General features: G+C 33.3%; 1 protein-coding gene across 1 annotated transcript; it reads left to right on the top strand.

The window, feature by feature from the left end:
• Nucleotides 1-13,414: 13,414 nt before the first annotated feature.
• LOC132036582 (G-type lectin S-receptor-like serine/threonine-protein kinase At4g27290) lies at nt 13,415-17,293 on the top strand. The gene is made up of 8 exons (XM_059426949.1): nt 13,415-14,599; nt 14,763-15,079; nt 15,556-15,675; nt 15,837-15,973; nt 16,042-16,252; nt 16,342-16,579; nt 16,661-16,811; nt 16,897-17,293. The coding sequence occupies exons 1-8, from the start codon at nt 13,650-13,652 to the stop codon at nt 17,197-17,199; spliced, it is 2,427 nt and encodes an 808-aa protein (XP_059282932.1). The 5' UTR covers nt 13,415-13,649; the 3' UTR covers nt 17,200-17,293.
• Nucleotides 17,294-21,948: the final 4,655 nt, after the last annotated feature.

Genomic DNA, 21,948 nt, shown 5'->3' with positions numbered 1-21,948 from the left:
ACTATTTAAGTAATTGCATTAATCATGAGAAGTATTTGAGTAAATTACTCCTATTGAGTAAATTACTCCTATCTCTTCCTTAAAAGAGTAACTGACAATTTAGCATAAAGGTCTTTTTTTTTTCTTTTTTCTTTTCAACAGCATTAAGGTGGGGCAGAATTGAAAACAGAAACAAGGAAAATTAGCACTTCTAGACCCTCAAATATTAGAAAATTTATTGTTTTGGTCCTTGTGATTTTTATTAAGCACATTTAACCTTCAATTAATTGATATGTGAATTTTTTATTTCTCTGACCGTGAATCTTCACCACTTTAATGAATTATTAAGTGTTAGACTATTCATTATCGATGTATTATGTTAAATTTGTAATTGTTACTCCATATTTGAGAGTAATATAGTTCAAACAATAATCTAAAAATCACATATTCCCTTTAAAAAGGGACCAAAAACACACATTTCAGTTAATTATATTGAAGGTTAAATACATTTAATCAAATATTAAAGGAATTAAAATTAGAATTCAACAATAATCGAAGGACCAATTAAGGTACAATTATCCCAAAACCAATTAATTTGTTCTTATAATTTTCTAAAGGGTCAAATAGTTTGACCAAATTTTTTAATTGAAGTGACAGATAAAAAGATATGAGGATATATATATATATATATATATATATATATATATATATATATATATATATATATATATATTTTAATTTATTTTATTTATTTTTTATTACATAGGGGGCATGGGAAGGCAAAATGGGAAGGGGATTACAATGTGAGGATTCGAACCCTCACCAACAAGGTGAAAGTTCAGATAGCCAACTAACTGAGATACTAGATCCCTACTACGAGGAGATATCAGGATAATTCCTCATCCTTTTTTATTTTTTTATTCTGGTGTTAGGTCAAAGTGAACAATTTAAGCTTTTATGATATTGATGCATTCTTTTATTCTTTTTTCCTTTAATATTGTAAACCGTTGTAAAATCAACATATAATATTATACTGAGAGGGAAAAAAAGACTTCTATCATTTTGTAAATATAATCTTCTACTTGAAATCTTGTAATCTGCTCTGAACAGGAAGGAAGCAAGGATTTTCACTAAGAAAATTTAAAAATAAAAAGTAAAAACACAGAAAAGCTATTGTGATAATATATATATACGTTTTCTAAAGGGAATTATATATATAATACAAAATTTCGTTCACTACGTATTTATTTATATATAATATAAAAATATATAAATAAGGTGATGTGACACCTCTCTATGATCATCATTCGTAGTTATCTTTTTTCTCAATTTTTTGACCTTTCTCCTATTTTTGTGCTATTGAAAAATACTTCTAAAAAGTGTAGAATACATTAACCGAGGGAGACTTTAATAATCAGCCGTTTTGACAACCTTTTATATTCCACAAACATGGTCCATCTATACTACTCCTACGTTAATTCTTGTTCTTTAATGTAAGAATTTAAATGTCTCAAAATTTACTACACCACTCATTCCTATTATTTATTATACAGATATTTAAAAGCTTCAATATTTACTGCTACAACCCTTCGCTCCTTTTCTTCTATTCATTCAATTCACTCTATTTAGATGTGTGGAATATCTCTTTGATCAATGTAATTTTCTTTTGATCGGAGACTAAAAGCTGATTCCAAGGAGATTAATTAGGTGCCGTTTGACCATAAAAATTATTCACTTTTTTCCGATTTTTTTTTCCACTTTTTTCACTTTTGGGCGTTTGGCCATAAATATTCTGAATACAAATACAACTTGAAGTTGTATTCCGGAATACCAAAAACTCAAAAAACTTGTTTTTCAAAATTTTTTACTTTTTTCACTTTTTTACAACTACATTTCACCAAAAACTACAATTTCAAAAACTATGACCAAACACAACTCCAACTCCAACTTCAAAAATTCCAAAAAAAGTGAATTTGTTTTTGGTATCTATGACTAAACGCCTACTAAAAGTTTTTCCATTCCCCTATTAAATATCATCATTAATGCATATATATAAATGCATATCACCATATATATTTGGCATATAGGCTACTCGCCATTTTGTGCCTCCTTTTATTCTCTCTTGGGTTAATTTTCTTTGCTTTCTCTTGGCTGCAGGTTGTTTGCTTGCAAATATATATTCATATCCTCATTTCTTCCTGCTTTTCAATTGTGTATGTGCATTCTTCATTTGAATTTTCTACCTTTTTTATAAATCATGTGAATTATTTAATTGGTAAACTTCTTTATTTTTATATCCTTTAACAGTTTAATATTGTATATTTGTTACTGCACAAAAAAGTAATATCTCTCACACATGTATGTCAGACAAACTAAAAATCCAAGTGTTTTTTATGTTTGATAAGTTGGTATTTTACCAACTTATCTCTTATTTAAGCTTAGACTTTTGTTATGTTTGATTGAGAAAATGGTGCATTTAATGTCGTTTACTCCTATTTTACATGTTTATGTGATTTAAAAGTGATCGGAAAAGAAATCAAATGAAAACAAGTCAAAAGAGACAAAATTGAAGAAAATGAAAAAAGTGGCTAAAAGTGCAAAAACGGCCAAATCTGTAAATCCGAAAATTGGGGCTGTTTTGGACATATTTTTTATTGGAAAATTGTGCAACTATAAAAGGAAGACTTGAAGGAAAATATCATCATCTTTGGCCATATTTACAAGCTTGAAGAGCTAGGGTTTTTGCATTCACACTTGGGGATTGAAGATTTGAAGATCTTGATAAGAAATTTCTTAATCCTTTACTCATTTCATCAATTCATTGCTTTGCATTGATTATTTAAGTGTGTAGTTTTTCATTTCAATGCTTTAAACTTGTTTATGAAAATATACATTGTTAAAGTTTGGATTGAAACTCTTGTTATGCTTATGTATTGAATGATTTTTATTTCTAATGAAGTGGGTTAATGTTTTTCTATTAATTCTTCAAGCTTTAATGACTTTTAATGGTGGCCAACATTATTTGTGCCTAAATACTTTTCTTTGCTTGAGAAAGAAAGTAAAAGTTAGGAAAAGAGTTACATAGCAAGAATTTGGGGCTTTAAACCCCCATCTAATAGCTTGAGCTAGAGATAGGGAAGCTAACTTGAAATAAAATGGGTGTTCACATTTTCTACATTTTAAGGCTTGAGAAAGCTTAGTAATGACATTTATCAATTTGGTCGAGAAACTTTTGATGAGATTTTAGAAATCATTATCTATTAACAAGAACTCCCTCTTAGTTGTAAAATCGTAAAATACATTGGATCATTACTTGAGAGTAATTTCCCGTTTATCCATGCTTGGGGCCATTGATCATTTTACTCGGTTTCTAGATTAGTTTACATTTTCGCATTAGCAATAATTTTCTCAAAATCAAAATATTATCAAGTGTTTAGCTTAGCGTAGAAAGTGATAATTCCTTACTTGTTTAATTCGCCTTTATATTGTTCCTGTGAATTCGACCCCGACACATAGTTGCGTAAATTATATATATTGCGACGACCATGTACACTTTCTCTTTGACGAGTGAATTTGGACGTTATCAATGTTCTCCTACGAGATTGAACACATTATTGGTAATGTCAATAGCTTAGCTGTTTTGGACTACTTTGTGCGAATTATATTTGAATCAAAATTTTGAGTTTTGAATGATTGTGAAGCAAGAGAAATCTTAATGATCTCATGATTGTTGTTTCAGTTTTTCTTTCACCTTTTTCACCTTCTGCTTAACTACCATGATGAGAAAAAACGTTAGTCAAGTTTTGTATGAAACAAAAAAAGTTTTAAGAATTTTGCTTCAATAATGAGTCAACGAAGAATTTTATGGACAATTGTTTTGAAGGACTATCAACGTAAGGTGGGTTCCTTTCTGAGACTCCAAAAGTTCTATTTTTAAGATATATGTATTTTAAATAATTGAACAAAAAGTGAAGCTAATGTTTGCAACGAGTATTCATTTACTAATGATAACTTCAAAGGTTTTACTAATGAAGTGATATATTCAAAAAAAAATTATTTATATTAGTGTATAATTGCTGATTGTGGGGAGCTATCAAAGACTTTTTTCTTGGGTACATTTTCAATGCATGTGTATTGTTATCGTAAATATATTTTTAGATTATATAATTGTTTTGCTTACACGTTAAGAAACAATTCAGTCAAAAAGAATTTTCAATCCGTTTGAATCTTTTTTCTAACGTACCTTTATTATGTCATTGGGTCTCTTTAGTTACCTACTTAAATTACTTGGAAGTTAGAGAGCAAGAAATCAAAGGATAACAGATATTTTAGGAAAAAATGAATAGGTAGGCAAGTAAGAAAGGGAAAAAAAATTAAAATAGGAAGCTAAGTGCTGTTTTGCTACATACGATATATAGCAAAAGTTACCGGTTTCAATGAATTAAAACAGGAAGAACAAGAGGAAAAGGTATTGTTGTTGAAAAAACTTTATCCAATCCACACAGGATCGCAAGTAAATCATTAGACAATGATGAATATTAACATTGATCCATTGTAGTCAAACTTTGTTAAAGATCTTCTTTAGTTTTGGTACTCAATAGTAGGATCTTCTAAGTCTTAACACACTATGTTTTGTGTCTTCTCAGAGATGGTATAGAGAACGAAATCGTGTGGTAGACTTAGGGACCAACCGTATATATTCTGACAATTCTTCTGAAGACAACTCTTCAAAGATGACTTTTCAGAATAGGTACCTTTTCAGATATATTTCCATCAAATATAAAAGAAAAGAAATACTAACAGATATTTTCTAGGCCCATATAATAATACTTTATTAGTAGAACATAAAATGAGCTTCTTTAATGATAGCATATCTATGTAAAATATATTAATATGTGAGTCCATAAATAGAAAATTACTAACAATCTCCCACTTGGACCATATAGATTTCTGAACAGTCATACGTAGATAAAACTTTAGTGTGCACCGACTTTTTTGCTATCTTAATTGAAATATCTCAAAACAATCTGGTCCATCGATAATACCAATAGAGGATCAAAGCGGTTTTCGTAACATATATTCGTAACTAAACCCATCAATGGTCACATATATTAGCAAAATCAATGACATTTGATCAAACATGAAAATAATATGTAAAATGATCTGAGTCATGTCTATTTCCAACTGGTCCTACTTTATGACTTGAATAGTCCAATATCACTTTCTTACAATATCACTTTCTTATACCTCATGCAAAACCACAGTAGAAAGTTAATATCTTTATTTTTAGAGTTTTCAATAAACACATGAAATTCATAAATTTCATAAAACTTTAATCTGTATAGAGAATATACTTAACCATGTCAAAAGCATGGATAAAACCACAAGCTCCCACTGAAATGGCTCATCATAGAGTCCACCGACATCCATATAAGCTACAAGATCATTAAAAATCTTTTGGTTTCAACTTTTCACGAGCGGATCCGCAATAATGGAGCTTGTACTAATATGTTTTATTGACACAAGACGACTCTGAACTTTTTCCTTCACACATATGCTTTAGTTTCGACGAACTTCTCGTCTCAAGATACCTAACACAACATTATTATTTAGTCTTTGGACATAATTAATAATTTCTAAGTGGTACTCAGTGGCGGATCCAGGATTTTTGTTGAGGGTGTTCGAAAAATAAAAATGTAGTGCTTGGGATTTGAACTTGACCTTAAGGCAAATTATGAACCCCCTAAACCATTGAGCCATATAAAAAATAAGAAAACTACCTTATATATACCGTGTAATTTTTTGCCGAGGGTGTTCGGGTGAACACCCTGGATAACCCCTAGATCCGCCCCTGGTGGTACTCTTATACATAGTTCATAAATATTGACTGTTATACCCCATTTAGACCGGGTCAAAGCGGAGTACAACATATTGGAGATTCCTAAATTGCTAGTTTTAAGGAGTCGCCACCTAATTAATTTTAAGGTGAATTAGGGCACCTAATTTATTAACTAAGGTAAAACCTAACTATACCTCCGTTAATGGTCTGCTTAAATCTTAATTCTAGGTAAGGGTTCTAATTATCCTAAAGGGAAGGGATTAGGCATCCTACGTTAACTACCTTTTACCGGTCAAACTTAGGTTAATTAATTAAGGTTGAAAATGGCTTACAAATATTGCTGACGTCTTAAAGGAAAAATAATGTTGGTCAAAACAAGATTTACGGAAAATATAATAAAAGAAGACTTTAAAGGCTATTTTAAAACAAGATTTATAAAGATTGTTAAAGAAAGAGTATAATAGTGCTATTTAGAATAATACTTATAAATATTGCTAAGGCTTTTAAAAAATGCAATTTAGAATAAGGCTTGTACCAAATATAATAATCTTGCGTAAAAGGAAACTTCAAATGCCATTTAAAATAAAACTTATAAATATTACTAAGGCTTTAACTAAAAATGCTATTTAAAATAAAATTTGCATAAAATATATAAGTAGAAGAAAGTGAATTTATGCAGCGTTTGAATAAATATTTGAGATAATTCAAGTGGTGAGGTATTAATTAGTTTTGCATTTTAGGAATATAAACAAAAATACAAAAATAGCTAATGTGAGTTTTCTTTATTTTATTAACTATATTTTAAAATATGTCTAATTGACTTAAACTTGAAGAGTTATTTATAAAATATATTTGAGTTTATATTTGCGTATTAATGTCGTTTTTGATTTTCTAAGATAGTAAGAATAAAGTACGATTCCTTTAACTCAAAATATGTGTTCATACTATTTTGAAAAATCAATTATAATAAAAAAAAATAAAAAAAAAATATTATATATGCTATAAATAATTTTAACATAAATAGAAGAAAATGTAACCTGCGGAATCAACTATTAGTTTCCTTAGATTAACTACCCATCATTCTAAAACCTATCATACTAATTCCCTATAATTCGACTAAGCTAAGAAAAACAAACCACGAAAAGGATTAGTCAAATAATATAAGTTAACTGCACAAGAAATAAAATAGAGGCATAAAATAAATTAAATGGGCTCACCCATTTTCTGGATCGTTAGTCATGTCGTCGTTGGAATGGGCTCGAGCCCATTTTTTAAAGGTCGCCGCGATTTTTTCTTTTTTGTTGGGCCCGGCCGCCCCGCAGAAATTTTATGCAATCTCGCGTGACGGGCTGGACACGGAGAAGATTTCGTTGGGCTTTTAGCCCAACACCGAATATGGGGAGACGAACGAGTCACTTGGACTCGCATGTGATGGTCATGCATAAAAAAAAAGGAAAAAAAAAGGATTAGTATCTAACCGATGAATAAGTTAAACATATCAAATATAAATTCAAAAGAAATCAGTAAGTTGTGCATATTCCGGTATACTTTAAATATATCTCATGTTTTAATCAATAATGACCTCAAGGTATTGAACTAACTACCAGTTTAATCACTTGCAAAGGCAAACGAGCAGATACCAAGCATTTCGTGTTATCAATATGGAAGCAACATGAACCAAATCAAGACATTTTTTACAAAATCTAGTCCTCTCAGACAAAACAAACATAACAAACTTTCATCAGCGCTGTTGTTCCATTGTCAATCCTACTAATTGCGCATTTAATTAAGCCATTTTATTCGTGTACTTAGACAGTCGAACAGAGAGAGAGAGAGAGAGAGAGAGAGAGCAACTTTGAGAGAAATCTCATTCTACAAATTTATGTTCAATGCATACACTGCCCAGAACTACTGGATTATCAGATGAGGCACCAATGGTAATAGACAAAGACAAACATAGGAATTCGTACAATCAAACCTTCTTTACTTTCATCAAATGCTAAGCTTCTGCTTGAGGAATCAGATTTTGGAGTGCAACACTAATCGAACCACACTCAACACAGTTTATAGCAAAAGCAAGTACAAATGAAATAAGGTTCCTTTGGAAGCTACTTAGTTTTAAGGCAGTCTTTGACAAGGAACAGGGACGGCAGGATCAGATAGCAAAACAAAGCAAAGAGAACCCCAATACCACTAGATATGCTAATCCCAACCGAACCCATATTTAGACTTAAGAAAATATTTGATAATGCCCTATCTATGATGACAAAGAATACTCAACCAGCAGCAATTTTCAACTTGTTAGCATACTTAATACGTCGTTTTAAGACACTGCAACAAGCACTCAAAAGAGACAACACACAACTGCAGACAAACAAACATTTGCACACCGGACTCACATTTAGCGGGTAGAGGCATGAACTAGCTACTTATAAACAGAGGAAAATATCAGAGAAGAAGGGAAGGTATAACATGATAAGAATAAAACGCCCGAGTCTTAAATATTAGGCGAAGGTCTTAATCAAATATACCACTAAATTGCGGTGTGATTCATCATACGAATTTGGACACAAAGACCAATTTAGAATGACATATGCAAACTGGACTGGACTGGACTAGGCAAAGTCCTCTACATTATTGTAGTTTAAACTAACCATATTTTCATAAATTATGAGTCAATAACTCAATATAGAATCCTGATTCCGCACGTAACCAACATAGCATTCCCAGGCTACTTTAATATCAAACAAGATCTACGGACTATACTAATAGCATGTTTAATCATACTGATCTCATTTCAACAAATCACAGGTGACTGAAACCAATTAAAACCGAGCATAAACAAGTATCAATGAATCTCCGAGGATTATGCTAACCTACCACAGACTTAAGCAATTAAAACACCTAATCCGAGCCCAGGCCATAATACTTGAACACATGAGACTATAAATTCAATAACGTGATTCAGAGCTAAGCATATAGAACAATAATGGGTTTAAGTCATTATATTGGCAGGGAGACTAAACATATGACAGTCGGATTAAGCAGGCTGTGGGCTAACTTAGAATACAGCTAAATAAATTTAGTCTTTTATAGCATAACGAGTGATTATAGACCCAAACTACATACAACTGAATCAGAATATACCCCAGATAAATTGTTCAGACTAACTAATCCTAAAATAAAAACTAATGCACACAAACGATTAACGGATTACCTAAATCAATGCTAGCACATGATTAATCCAAGGACATACAGGCAAACAAAGATAAACTAAGAGCACCAAAAGTTAATCTAAACTTGCACATAGATCCGAAATAGTCACAAAGCTGAACTAAACAGAATTAAGCATGCTTAATACGCCTAGAATAACTACAAACTAAGCTGAAATACAAATAAGCAAACAAATCACATAAACAGTTTCAACTCTCAAACCAATACCAAAAAAAATAATTGAAGGGGGGAAATTACCTTTTTCGGGTGCAGCGAAGTGGGGAAGGCCTCGATATCTACTCGACCACCATACTCCGAGTTCGTGTAGGTCCGAATCAATACCCAGAGCGAAAAACGGACAGAAGTGATTTTGTATATTTCTTGTCAACCACCAAAAATCTGACTACTACAAACTGATGTCTTTTTTAAGGGGATTGTCGCAGCTAAAAAACTTCTCCCAAAACCATTCTAGAAAATGATTATTTATAGGGTTTAAATTAGGGTTTGGGCTAGGGTTTTAAAAATTTAGGCGGGGTTTTCTTGGTCAACAACGTTACACTGTGTACAAACGTTCAGATCTTGTCCATACCTCAGACTTTAATCAGAAAGGGAAGAAATAGACAAAAACCATTAAAAACCCTCGTACCCGAAAATAAAAGGAACTGATAATCAAAATTGATTTGAAATCGCAACAGACAAAACTCATCAAAGTTGTTCGAACGCATCTAAAAAAAAAAGAGAAAAGAAGACAAAAATTTAACCTCCTTCAAAGGTTGAACGGACGGGGGTACGGGGTATTAAATGCCTTCCCTCGAAATGACCATGCACGATCCGGGGAAGGTGAAAGGTTCCGCAACTTACTATTATATGTTGAACGAGGCGAGAGAGAGAGGGGAGGTGAAGAAATTTTCAGAAAGAGAGAGAGGAGGGGTGTGCGTCCATGGGAAAATGAAAGAAGGGTTTGCCATTTTCTTTGAAGAAGAAACGGGAAGAGAGAATGGGGAGGGGTGGGTCGGATGAAAATAGAGAAACCGGGTGTTAACCCAGTGGTTCCCCCGATATTAAAATATGGGTTGATAGTTGTTTTAAGTTATAGTGGATTAGTCCGAAATGTAATATTGTTGATCGGGGTTTTGATTAGGGTCCGATGAATAAAAAATGGGCTAGATGAAAGGAGTAATTGGCTTCTAAATTTAAATAAAAGACCGATTTTAAATAATTATATACTAAGTGTGCTAAAATATCCACTAATATAAAAAGTATGTATTTATTAGTACTCTGATGAAAATAGAATGACGCCGTAATGATCGTGCGATAATATATATTTAAAATTCAATAGTAAGTAAATACTATTATTAAAATACGCGAAGATAAATGCGTGTGTGTGTAAGCCGGTAAAATGCTAAAATGATTATAATGCGGGTTATAATAATACCGGTAATAAAAAAATAACAATAATAATAATAATGATAATAATAATACTGGTAAAAAATGGCAATAATAATAATAACGATAATAGTAATATTAGTGACAGTAATAAAATAACAATAGTGACTGCAACAGGATAATGAACGCCAGTATTAATAAAAGCTAATAATTATAGTAAAAATATAAATAATTGTTTCTTAAATTACCAAAAAAAAAAAAAGGTAGAAATGTAAATAAATATTTAGGGAAGACGGGACAAAATCGGGTGTCAACATTGACTACCAAAACGGCCGAGTAATGTCTTTCTTTGGACTGACACATTACCAACATGATATTACTAAAGTGTCACATATTCATGTCTATTCATAATCCGGCCAAATTAATCTTTCTTTGGGATAATTATTTCGCATAGATAGAACATGCTTAATGTTCAGAATAAACAAATTTTATAGGCTACTTTGGCAACAATTAGACTAATCTATTTCAAATGAAACAAGAAGCACACCTGGTATAATTCCATTCCCAAGACAAATAAATATTTCTTTATGCGCAGCGAAAAATAGCAAAAAAGACATCCCCAAAATGCACCTGGGAAAATGCAGATCGATATTCGCTTTAACATGGAAGAAGAAAGAAACAAAGAATTAAAAATGAAATAACTATGGATCACAATTAAGCAAATTTATACCTGCAATAATTATGGGCAGATGGAAGAATTTTTCCATTTCACATTCAATGTGTGTGTATATATATATATATATATATAAAATATTTAATGAAAGGTCTTTAGTTTCATTAAGGACAAAATAGTCAATCAACTTTTAAAGGGTATTATCGTAATCCAACTTTCAACTATGTGGCTTCCCACTTTTAGTATCTATCTATCTATAGCTATATCTATATATAATATAAAGCTAGGCATAGATAAGGTGATGTGACACCTCTCTATGGCCTTAATACCATTTATTTTTTTTCTCAATTTTTTGGACTTTTACCTCATTTTTTTGATAAAAGACTTAATATATTTATGAATTAAACAAAATTTAATGCAAACATAAACATAATACTTATTGCAATTAAGTGCTCAACATTCACATGTTACTATGCAAAGAAGAAACGCAAATAAAAATTTTTATCCACGCATAAAGAATTACTCATTGCAGTTAATCCATGAATTACTCATTGCAGTTAATCCAAGAATAACTTCTTAACCTTTCATATTCCTTATTCCCTATTTGCAGAGAAAAACAGAACGCTTAGAGTCTTTATTTTGAGTATTAAATCTCATTACTTACTCCCTAAATTGTAACTTACATAACATTGAAACCCATCATCCATGCTTCTTCTTATAGTCTGAATGTGTTGAATCTGTCATTTTAACGGGAGTTTGATTATCCTCTCGCCTGCTAAGGATCTGGCTGATGATACATGCATGTTGCAGGCTTGCAGCTCTTTAAAATGGTGCTATGTAATGATCAGGTATTATTGCTTTGGATTAAGATTTGTTTCAGTAGCAAATACTTCTAACTTTTAACTTTTTGTTAGGTCATTTAGCAAATATTAGTTCTTCTTTTCCCCTGAATGAGTTTCTTCCTTTCTTTCATTAGTGTTATATATTTAGGGCATAGTACTCCCAAGACATAATGGTGTAGGTGTAGCTGTCTTGCTGAGCCATGAATTATGATGACACCATATACTTTATACTATTATTACTTGGGACATAATAATAGTGCTTGTAATACTACAGCGTCATGCCCAGGTCTCTCTAATGGAGTAGTCATATGTTTGTGTAGTTTAGTGTAATTGGTTCAGTCAAAAGCAAATTCTGACCGCTGCTTAAAGCCTTGAATGCCCTCTACCCTGAAACTAAAGTCAAGTCAATTTTATGTTATCAAACTAAATCGACTATCAACTGTTACATGTAGTGAAAGTAATTCTAATATGATGCAATAACAAAATTATTATACACTATAAGTGTACAACTCTAAAGGAAAAGATTAAAAAAAAATATATATGGAAAAATATTTAGACGCACTATCAGAATATCCAGAACATAAATGTGAGTAATTATTTATAAAAAGTAAGATTTATAGTCTGAAAAATAAGCAGATTTATAACATGTTTTATAAATTAAAATCTACATCAATCTTTTCCTAATGGATTAAAGAAAATTTACCGGTTGTGTTTTGTGTTCTAAAATTTTAAAGCAGAAAGATACCAGACAGTTACAACGACATTGGTAAAGAAACATGTTTATATTTTTAATTAAAATCTGTGAATAATTTACCAGAAAGATACCAAATATTTTTCAAAAATGTACACAGAGTGGAGTTTGTGTTTGACTAATTAATCAATTTGAAAAATACTTTTACCAATTTTAGAACAACAATTTTTGCTTAAGCAAGGTTCCAAAAGTGCTTTTGACAAAAAGCTATGATTTCCAGCACAAGAAAATAGCTTTTATTACTACTCAAAAACACTTAACAACTTATGCTGCGACTCAAAAACACTTGAACAACTTATGCTGCTACTCGAAGACACTTATTTCGTTTCTAAAAGTTTGGCCTGCTGGACAAACACCTTAACTTCCTGAAATAAGACTTTTTGGAAAAAAGAACCGCTTTTGGCTTCCCAAAAGCTTGGCCAGAATAGGCAATAAATGACTTAACTGTGGTAAGTTGAGTCGGTTTGGTGTAAACACGTGGTGTAAATATATTTACAGTTTGTTAAAAGCACAAACATCAGGTGAACAGTGGGAAATGGGAAGTCAGAGGCTTTCAACTTTGAACAAGTTCAGACTTTTCACATCCTAATTCTTAGCAGTCGTTAGGTCTCTCAACAGAAAAGTTGAACGAATTACTCAATTGATCAGTGACCTATGTGATTGGCTCATAAATAAGTTAAAAAAAAATTCACAAGAGAAAATTTGGGTCAGTCCAATAAAAGAAAGAGTCGTGATAGATCTTTCATTAAAAGGTTTAAAATATTGGATCTTTCCTTAAGACGCTTCCAAAAACCAATTCACATTTCAATTCTGCAAGAAATCTTTCCATTTTCTTTATATATATAGATGATTTTGGGACATGACTGTTTATTCTAAACTGTTGGGCAGGAAAAAAAAAAATTAACCTTGTTCATCACAGTTATCAGTATTATTTTTTGTATCAATCAAAAAAATGAGCCAGAATCCATGAAAGGGCTACTTTCTTTATTCGTTTGCTCCCATTTTCTCGTAATCTTACTAATTTCTGTGGCATCAGACACTATCACTACAGATAAATCTATCAGAGATGGTGACACAATTATTTCAGCTGGTGGGATTTATGAACTTGGATTTTTCAGCCCTGGAAATTCCAAGAATCGCTACGTTGGCATATGGTACAAGAAGATATCAAAGGGAACTGTCGTTTGGGTTGCCAACAGAAACATTCCGCTGAATGACACTTCAGGAGTGTTAACACTAAAACCCAACGGGATTCTTGTGCTTGTTGATAATTCCAATGTCTCAATTTGGTCATCAAACTCATCAAGATCCTTAAAGAATCCAAGAGCGCGGCTCCTGGATTCTGGGAACCTTGTTGTCAGTGATGGAAATGACAGAGACCCGGAAACTAATTTGGCGTGGCAGAGTTTTGATTATCCAGGAAATACTTTATTACCTGGCATGAAGCTTGGACGTAATTTAATCACAGGCATGGATTGGCACACATCTTCATGGAAGAGCACCGATGATCCTGCTCCCGGTGAATATAAAAACCGTCTTGATTCTCATGGATACCCGCAACTTTTCGTGTTGAAAAATTCATCTATAGTATTTAGCTCAGGGCCATGGAATGGTATTGCATTTAGCGTTAGTCCTAACAATAAACCCAATACACATTACACTTTTGAGTTTTTTATTAAGCAGCAGGAAATTTACTATGAATACAAGCTTAAGAATGAGTCACTGCCCGCCAGGATGGTGATCAACCCGATTGGGAAGATAGAACACCTAACATGGATCGAGCGCAGTCAGAGCTGGTTTCTCTACTTGACATTACCAGTTGATGATTGTGATCGTTTTGCTTTATGTGGTCCTTATTCAAGTTGCAACATCAATAACTCCCCTCCATGTGATTGTCTGAAAGGTTTCAAGCCTAGGTATTTGTTAAACTATGTGCCATCTCATCTTATGCTCTTAGAGAGAGCACACTTTTAATTACTTAATTATGTCATTGCACGCCCCCTCATATGTGGGATTGATTCTTTTTCTTGGGCCAAGCACATCGATATTCCTTTGATTACTTAATTATGTCTTTCACAGGGATCCTCAACAGTCTGAATCAGACTGGTCTAGTGGCTGTGTCAGGAGAACTTCTTTGGATTGCAACCAAGATGGTTTTCTTAATTTTACGGGCATCAAGATGCCGGATTCCAGAACCTCCTGGTTTAATGATAGCATTAACCTTGAAGAATGTGAGAAATTATGCCTGGCTGATTGCAACTGTACAGCCTACTCAAATCTGGATGTTACAAATGGTGGTAGTGGATGCTTACAATGGTTTGGAGAACTCATTGATATTAGGGAGTTGGGCCAAAATGAGCAAAACCTGTTTGTGAGAGTTGCTGCTTCAGAATTAGGTAATGACCCTACTCTGCACCATTTTCTCAATTTGTTATACAATATGAATCATCAGAAAATTTGTTTAAGGATTTATCAGCCATTAAATGGCTTCACATCTGCAATATTATCCCTTTTAGGAGCCATTAAAGTAGGAGCTGATAATCTAATAAGGACTTGTCCTACTAATAGTGTGATGCTGACATTTATCCTCATTCTCTGTGGCACTGGAATGGAAGTAGCTTGCTGCATAGAGCATTTGACTAATTGCAAAATCTTACTTTCGGCTATATGGATAGTAGGACGTATTCAATTACTACAGTGGTGACTTAGTAGTATTGCCAAGGGATGAGAAACTTTCTTCCCTTAAAAGGTTTAATAATATGCTAGACCTCATAGCAGATCAAGGCTGTTGACAGCGGGTATTGGGCATTGGCCATACACAATGTTTGATGCTACTACATGATATAGTGCTTATGGACTAATTATTGAGCAGATTCTGACAGGAAGCGGAGGAGAAAGAAGTCAGGCCTGATTGCTGTGATTTCAGTAGTGGTAGCGACATTTATCCTCAGCTTTTTAGCTTGGGTTTCCTTCCAAAGAAGGAAAAGAACAGGTAAATATACTTGAGGTACTTTTGTCTAACTACTTTATCAGAAAATTGTTTAACTCTGACTGCTCTGCTACCTAGGTGAAAATTCTATCCAGCTGACATCGTTCGCCTTAACCAAATTCTCATTGATTTCATGTTTGTGGTGGGCGAATATATGTTGACAGGTCCAGAAGTTGATAATGAGGACATGGAGCTTCCATTGTTGCTTCCATTGTTTGATTTAGTTAGTGTTAGTAGTGCGACTGACAACTTCTCTTCTGGTAATGTGATTGGGGAGGGCGGTTTTGGACCGGTTTACAAGGTAAATCAATTTTGATCACCAATGTCTAGCCAGAAGTGGCATCTTTGACCCTTGATAGAAAATTGCAGGGTGTCCTACCAAATGGACAAGAGATAGCAGTAAAGAGGCTATCAAAGTATTCTGGACAAGGCATTCAAGAGTTAAAAAATGAAATCATTCTCATTTCCAAGCTGCAACATCGGAACCTGGTCAAGCTATTGGGTTGCTGCCTAGAAGGAGAAGAAAGGATGCTAATCTATGAGTTTATGCCCAACTCTAGCTTGGACTATTTCATTTTTGGTCTGCATTTCATGATTCATTAACTAATACTACTTGATAAGTCCTCAAATATCTCTGCATCACTCAATGATTAGGTCTACATTGTGCAGATCCAAGCAGAAAAGCATCACTGGTATGGAAGAACCGCTTTGATATTGCTATGGGAATATCTCGAGGTCTTCTTTACCTTCACCAGGACTCAAGATTAAGAATTATTCACAGAGATATCAAAACCAGCAATATTTTATTAGATAGTGACATGAATGCCAAAATTTCTGATTTCGGCCTTGCCAAAATATTTGGTGGAGACCAAGTGGAAGGGAAAACTAAACGAGTAATAGGGACATAGTAAGTTCTACAAATCTTGACCACTGAATTTTCCATTATATTCAATCAGTACACAAGCATAACTTTATTGAGTTTTTGCAGTGGATATATGTCCCCCGAGTATGCTGTTGATGGGAAATATTCAGTAAAATCAGATGTATTCAGTATCGGCGTAATCATTCTAGAAATAGTTAGCGGCAGAAAGAACAGGAAATTTCATCATTTGGAACATCATCACAATCTTTTGGGACATGTAAGCACATGCTACAAACTTCATTCCCTAAGTTACTCTTTCTATTGTGAATGCAACTGATTAATGTGCTCTGTTTGTAATTTAGGCATGGCTACTTTGGACTGAAGGCAAAGCATTGGAACTGATGGACAAATGTTTGAAAGAATCATTTTCAGAATCTCAAGTGTTAAGATGCATCCAGGTCGGTTTGTTGTGCGTCCAAAAACTCCCAGAGGATAGGCCCACAATGGCATCAGTCGTTTTCTGGTTAGGCAATGAAGGTCTGGTGCTTCCTCAACCAAAGCAACCAGGTTTTTTCATAGAGAGGAATTCAATGGAATCAACAGAGCCAACTGATGAAGGATATCTAAGTAACAACGTGTCGATAACAATTCTAGAGCCAAGATAGACATAAAATCACTATTGGAAGTTTTGGAATGTATTTACTTTGTGCACTATAGTAGACCTTACCTGTCTCCATATTAAGATATTTTTCAACATGATGGACAAGTTCTCTAACCTCTTTTCCTTTTCTTTCTCTGCATAGCAGACCAATATAGAAACCAGGAAGGATTATAGCTAAAAATGTTGATACAATTACAGCGATTGCTTTCTTTGTCTTTCCAATATGGTCTAAACCTGTCAAAAGTTCACTGTGAAATATGAAAGTTTGACAAGGTGCATTACATGCTTTATATGTGCGACCTTGAGAAATTCTTGAACCATCTTTGCTACTGCGCGATAAACTTTGCTTATCTTACTAAGATTCAACAATTTATATAAGCATAATAGAATTTATTTTTACTCTATTTGCGCAGTATAATTTTTCAACGGAAAGGTTTCAACTGAACCCCTTTGTTGTTTCAGACCTGCAAAAAATAATGTAGCCCCTTTAATATCAGCAAATGTTGCATAACATGAATCGCAACTTGGAGATCAGGAACATGCATAAGTTTTTGCAACTATGATTTAGTTTATATTACTTGAGAACTAGCTGTCAATAGCTGACAAAAGAAGTAATCAATGTGGTACAATCTTATAATGTTTTATAAAGCAGCCATTCAGTGTCTCATCTGCATCAATCACTATCAGTGTAAATGATCTTGTCTTTGATGGTTGAGCAATCAATGGACTAGTTATTGGCAAAAATTTTAAGCATATGTAATTAGAGGTATCTATCATTACCTTTTGGGGGACAATGCATATAACATATTTGCTGTACATGCTACATAGCCCTATCCTATATGAAGTATTATTTATGAAGTGTTATACCCCATTTTAACGTGGGTCGAAATGGTTTACAACATTTCGGTAATTCCGGGATTAGCTAAGTTAAGGAATCGCCACCTAATTATTATGGTGAATTAAGACACTTAAAGTTAATTCAAGTACATGTCTAAAGTTAAACTCCATTTATGGTTTACTGAACTTATGAGATTCTAGGTAAGGGTTCAATTAATCTAAAGGGAAGGTATTAAACATCCTTTTAGATCCATTAAAAATGGTTAACTGACCGGACTTAAAGTTAATTAGAAGGGCTTGTGGGTAACTAAGTTAAATTTGGAAAAAAAATAATTTGTACTCCTTAGATTGATTGAAGTAACAACACTTTAACAAAATGACTCCTGATTAGCAGTTGAAAAAATGGAAAAATCTTCAGATTTCCAAATGCATTTTTGTATAAGAAAGTAGTTAAGGTTAAAAGAGGACTAAGGCCAAACGTTGTTTTAGATTAAAGATGGGTCTACCATCATCTTTGTTATTTTGAAAGAAATACTATTCTCGAGTTGAAGGCCAAAGTTGATAAGAGTGAACCTGCTGGTTTTCTAAATTAAACAAGTGACTAAAAGCCAAAAACCAGTTAGCTTAATTCATTTAACACCAATGACATTTTTGGGTAGGAAAAGCAATAAAGATTTGACGAAAAATCACATTCTTGACTAAAGGCAACACATAAGTGATCAAATAAGTATTTTAGTGTTAACTAAAAGAAAGACTCTACATAATTAAGCAAAGTAAAGCTATTAAGAACTAATTACCAACACACAAATAAACTGGCAATCACACTAGCAAATAAGCAACATTAGGGAATAAAAAAGGGTGAAGTAAAGCCACATTTTGGCTCCTGTAGAAGAGCAAAGTTTCCGGGGGTTCGCATTTTGGCTCGACCCTCTCTTTGGATGTATTTCAAGGGAAAAGAGACACAAAGGAAGATGCAGATGCACGTTTCGGATTTAGCAGCGACATTGTCTTCGGCTCCGGTGTTCATGTAAAAATAAGGAAAGTAACAGAAGATTAGAGTAACGATATGATTTGTTTTTTTTTTATGGAAAATATGTAAACAATCATTCAATTCATAACAACCTGTAAGTTCAAGAAAGATGCTGCAAATATATACATGAATAGGGACCTTAAAGACATAAACAATTAGTCAATTTTCAAACTAAAATTGACATGTGAATAAACAAAGAAACATGCTCTATACCCTTTGGAAGTCACTTTTGAGTTTAATAAATGAGGTCATTTTCTTATAAGAGATCCATGAGTGCACACCAGATAAAAAGAGAGCTAAGCATGATATTTAGTAACTAAATTACTGAATACAGATTCATGTTTCGAGCCTAAACAAACTCAGCGATCAAATGAGATGCAAGTTGATTATCTATTTCCATGATATCTAATACATGAAAGAGTTTGTCTCAAAATGTCACGTCTATTTTTGCTACATATTTATAGTTGAAGTACCACACGATATAGATTTTATTAGAGACATACTTTTTTATAACAGGGGAATTAGAAGAGGGACCAAATCTTTAGCAAGCATGAGAAATGAAACAACCAAACTGAAAATCATATAGCTAGTAATATTGTACTAAAGTGTCCTATATACAGGGGCGAATCTATATAGGAATTTTGGGTCCCGTGAACACATGGCCACCTGACAAAACTCGGTATATCATGTATATAATCCTTAAAATATATATAATATTAACTGAAGGAACACATGGTCAAACTAAATCGAGTGGAGCACTAGTTAAGTGTTGGGTTTAATACTTGAAGGTTGTGAGATCGAATCCTACTAAATGCACTTTTGTGTTTTTTTTTCTTAATTTTTTTTTTCTAAGGAGAACCCATACTCTTGAAATTCTGGATTCGCCTCTGCCTATATATCATAACGATAGGGAACATAAGAAAACCAGCTCATGCTAACAGATTGTTAAGTGAAGCTAATCATTTGAAACACAAAATTTCATCTCTATTTGAAATGCCAAAGATAATTATTATAGGTTCATTACAACTCCCTAAAATACATACTCGTCAGATGATAGTGAAAGAGGACATCAAACTTATATCAATAATATTTCCCAATGCAACATCAGACTTCTTTCAAATTCAAACACAATAGTCAATCAAGAATTAGTTGACAACTTAGCCTTAAATGATATTCCCATATTACAATAACTAACAGGGCATATTAAAGTCATAAACTAGTAAATCCAGATTCTGAAACAAGTAGTATAAGAAAAGAACATGAAAGGATAACATATATTTTAACAGCTACGCTTTCATAGACTCGACGAGTAACACTCAAAATAAAGTTGATAATTAATTTAAGCAAAACATATCAGATATCAAACCTAAATACATGACATGTAATGGACAAATTAAGTTACTAGATACAGCTTCAATATCTTACGTTTTAAGTATCATGAAAAAATCAGGAAGAAAACACAAGTATTTTTCACATAGAAAAATCTAAAGAAAACCAACACCTTGAACACACATAACAGAACATGAAACATGAGAATTTTTCACGAAAATGGGAAGGTCAAACCTCTGCCATGGCTGTGAAAGATTGGACTTTTGTGTAGATCGGGAAAAAAAAAAAAAGAGATACAGGCATGTGTAGTGGCTGTTTTGTAAGAAATTGGGTTAGAAAACAAGTTGAAGCACTTATGGCTTGGGTCGTTTTTTAATGGGCTAGCAGGTACATGAATCATTTTTTTGCACGGATTGCCCTGCGTATGGGGTGGTCTTTAAATTTTGCCCCTTAAATTTGTGGTCTTTAAATTTTGCCCTTCATATTTGTGGTCTTTAAATTTTGCCCTTTGCTTGGAAAGATGAGCGAATACATGAAGTTCTGGGTTCGAACCCCCGCTCAGGCATAAAATAAAAAATAATTTCGCAAGGCAGGACTGGGGGAGTGTATGCCGGATCCAGCATACAATCTTTAAGAAAAAGTTAAAGTTATGCCGGATCCGGCATAACTAAAAGTCTGCCCCTCAAGGCAAAGTCTGCCCCCTCCGGCAGACTTTTAGTTAAACATAACTAAAAGTCTGCCGGAGGGGGCATACAAAATTTAAACTTTGCCTTATAAGGCAAACTTTTTTTTTTTTTTTGGTTGAAAGTCTATTCTATTCCATCCAAAAAACTTGTACAGCACAAAGTTGAAGCTGACCTTCAACTGTACATGGTAAAATTCCTACTCACTAACTTGTATAAGTCAAACTAGGAGCAACTATTACATTAAAAAAACAACAGCCAGTTTCAATCAACTACACTTAGCTAGGGATAGCAATTCATAGCAGCAAGAGCTCTTTGCCATTTGAAGTTGTTCCTGCCTTGGATGTGAATATGTTGTGCAATCTCTCTGCAGAGTCTATCAGGAAGAAACTGAGTGTTTTGAAATCTGAGTAGGTTCCTTTCTCTCCAAACCAATGCCACTAGCATACCAAAAATGCAGCAAGTAATGGAGCAGTGGCCTGATTTGTGTCTAGCAATGTGTGAGATCCATTTGATTTCATCTTGCCAGCCCCCTATTCTTCTAGTGTACCCCAGCCATACCAATAATCTGTACCACAGTCCTTTTGTGATGGAGCATTCAAAATAAAGATGGGAAAATATTTCTTGGGTCTGCCCACAGAAGATGCAATCAGGTGGCACTTGAATGCCAAATTTCTGAAGTCTATCAACAGTTGCTAATCTACCTTGTATTGCCAGCCAAAGTGTGAATTTGTATCTGGGAAGGACATTTGGTTGCAGCATAATACTTTTCCATGTAACTTTGGTATATATGCTTGAAAAAATACATATATATGCTTCAAGGCAAAGTTTGCCCATAAGGCATAAGTATGCCCCCATCGGCATAAGTTTGGTA

The sequence above is a fragment of the Lycium ferocissimum genome, chromosome 11 (assembly GCF_029784015.1).
Source record: "Lycium ferocissimum isolate CSIRO_LF1 chromosome 11, AGI_CSIRO_Lferr_CH_V1, whole genome shotgun sequence".
NCBI classification, from domain to species: Eukaryota; Viridiplantae; Streptophyta; class Magnoliopsida; order Solanales; family Solanaceae; genus Lycium; species Lycium ferocissimum.
Note: the sequence above shows the minus strand (reverse complement) of the source record. Positions and strands in the feature narration are given on the sequence as shown.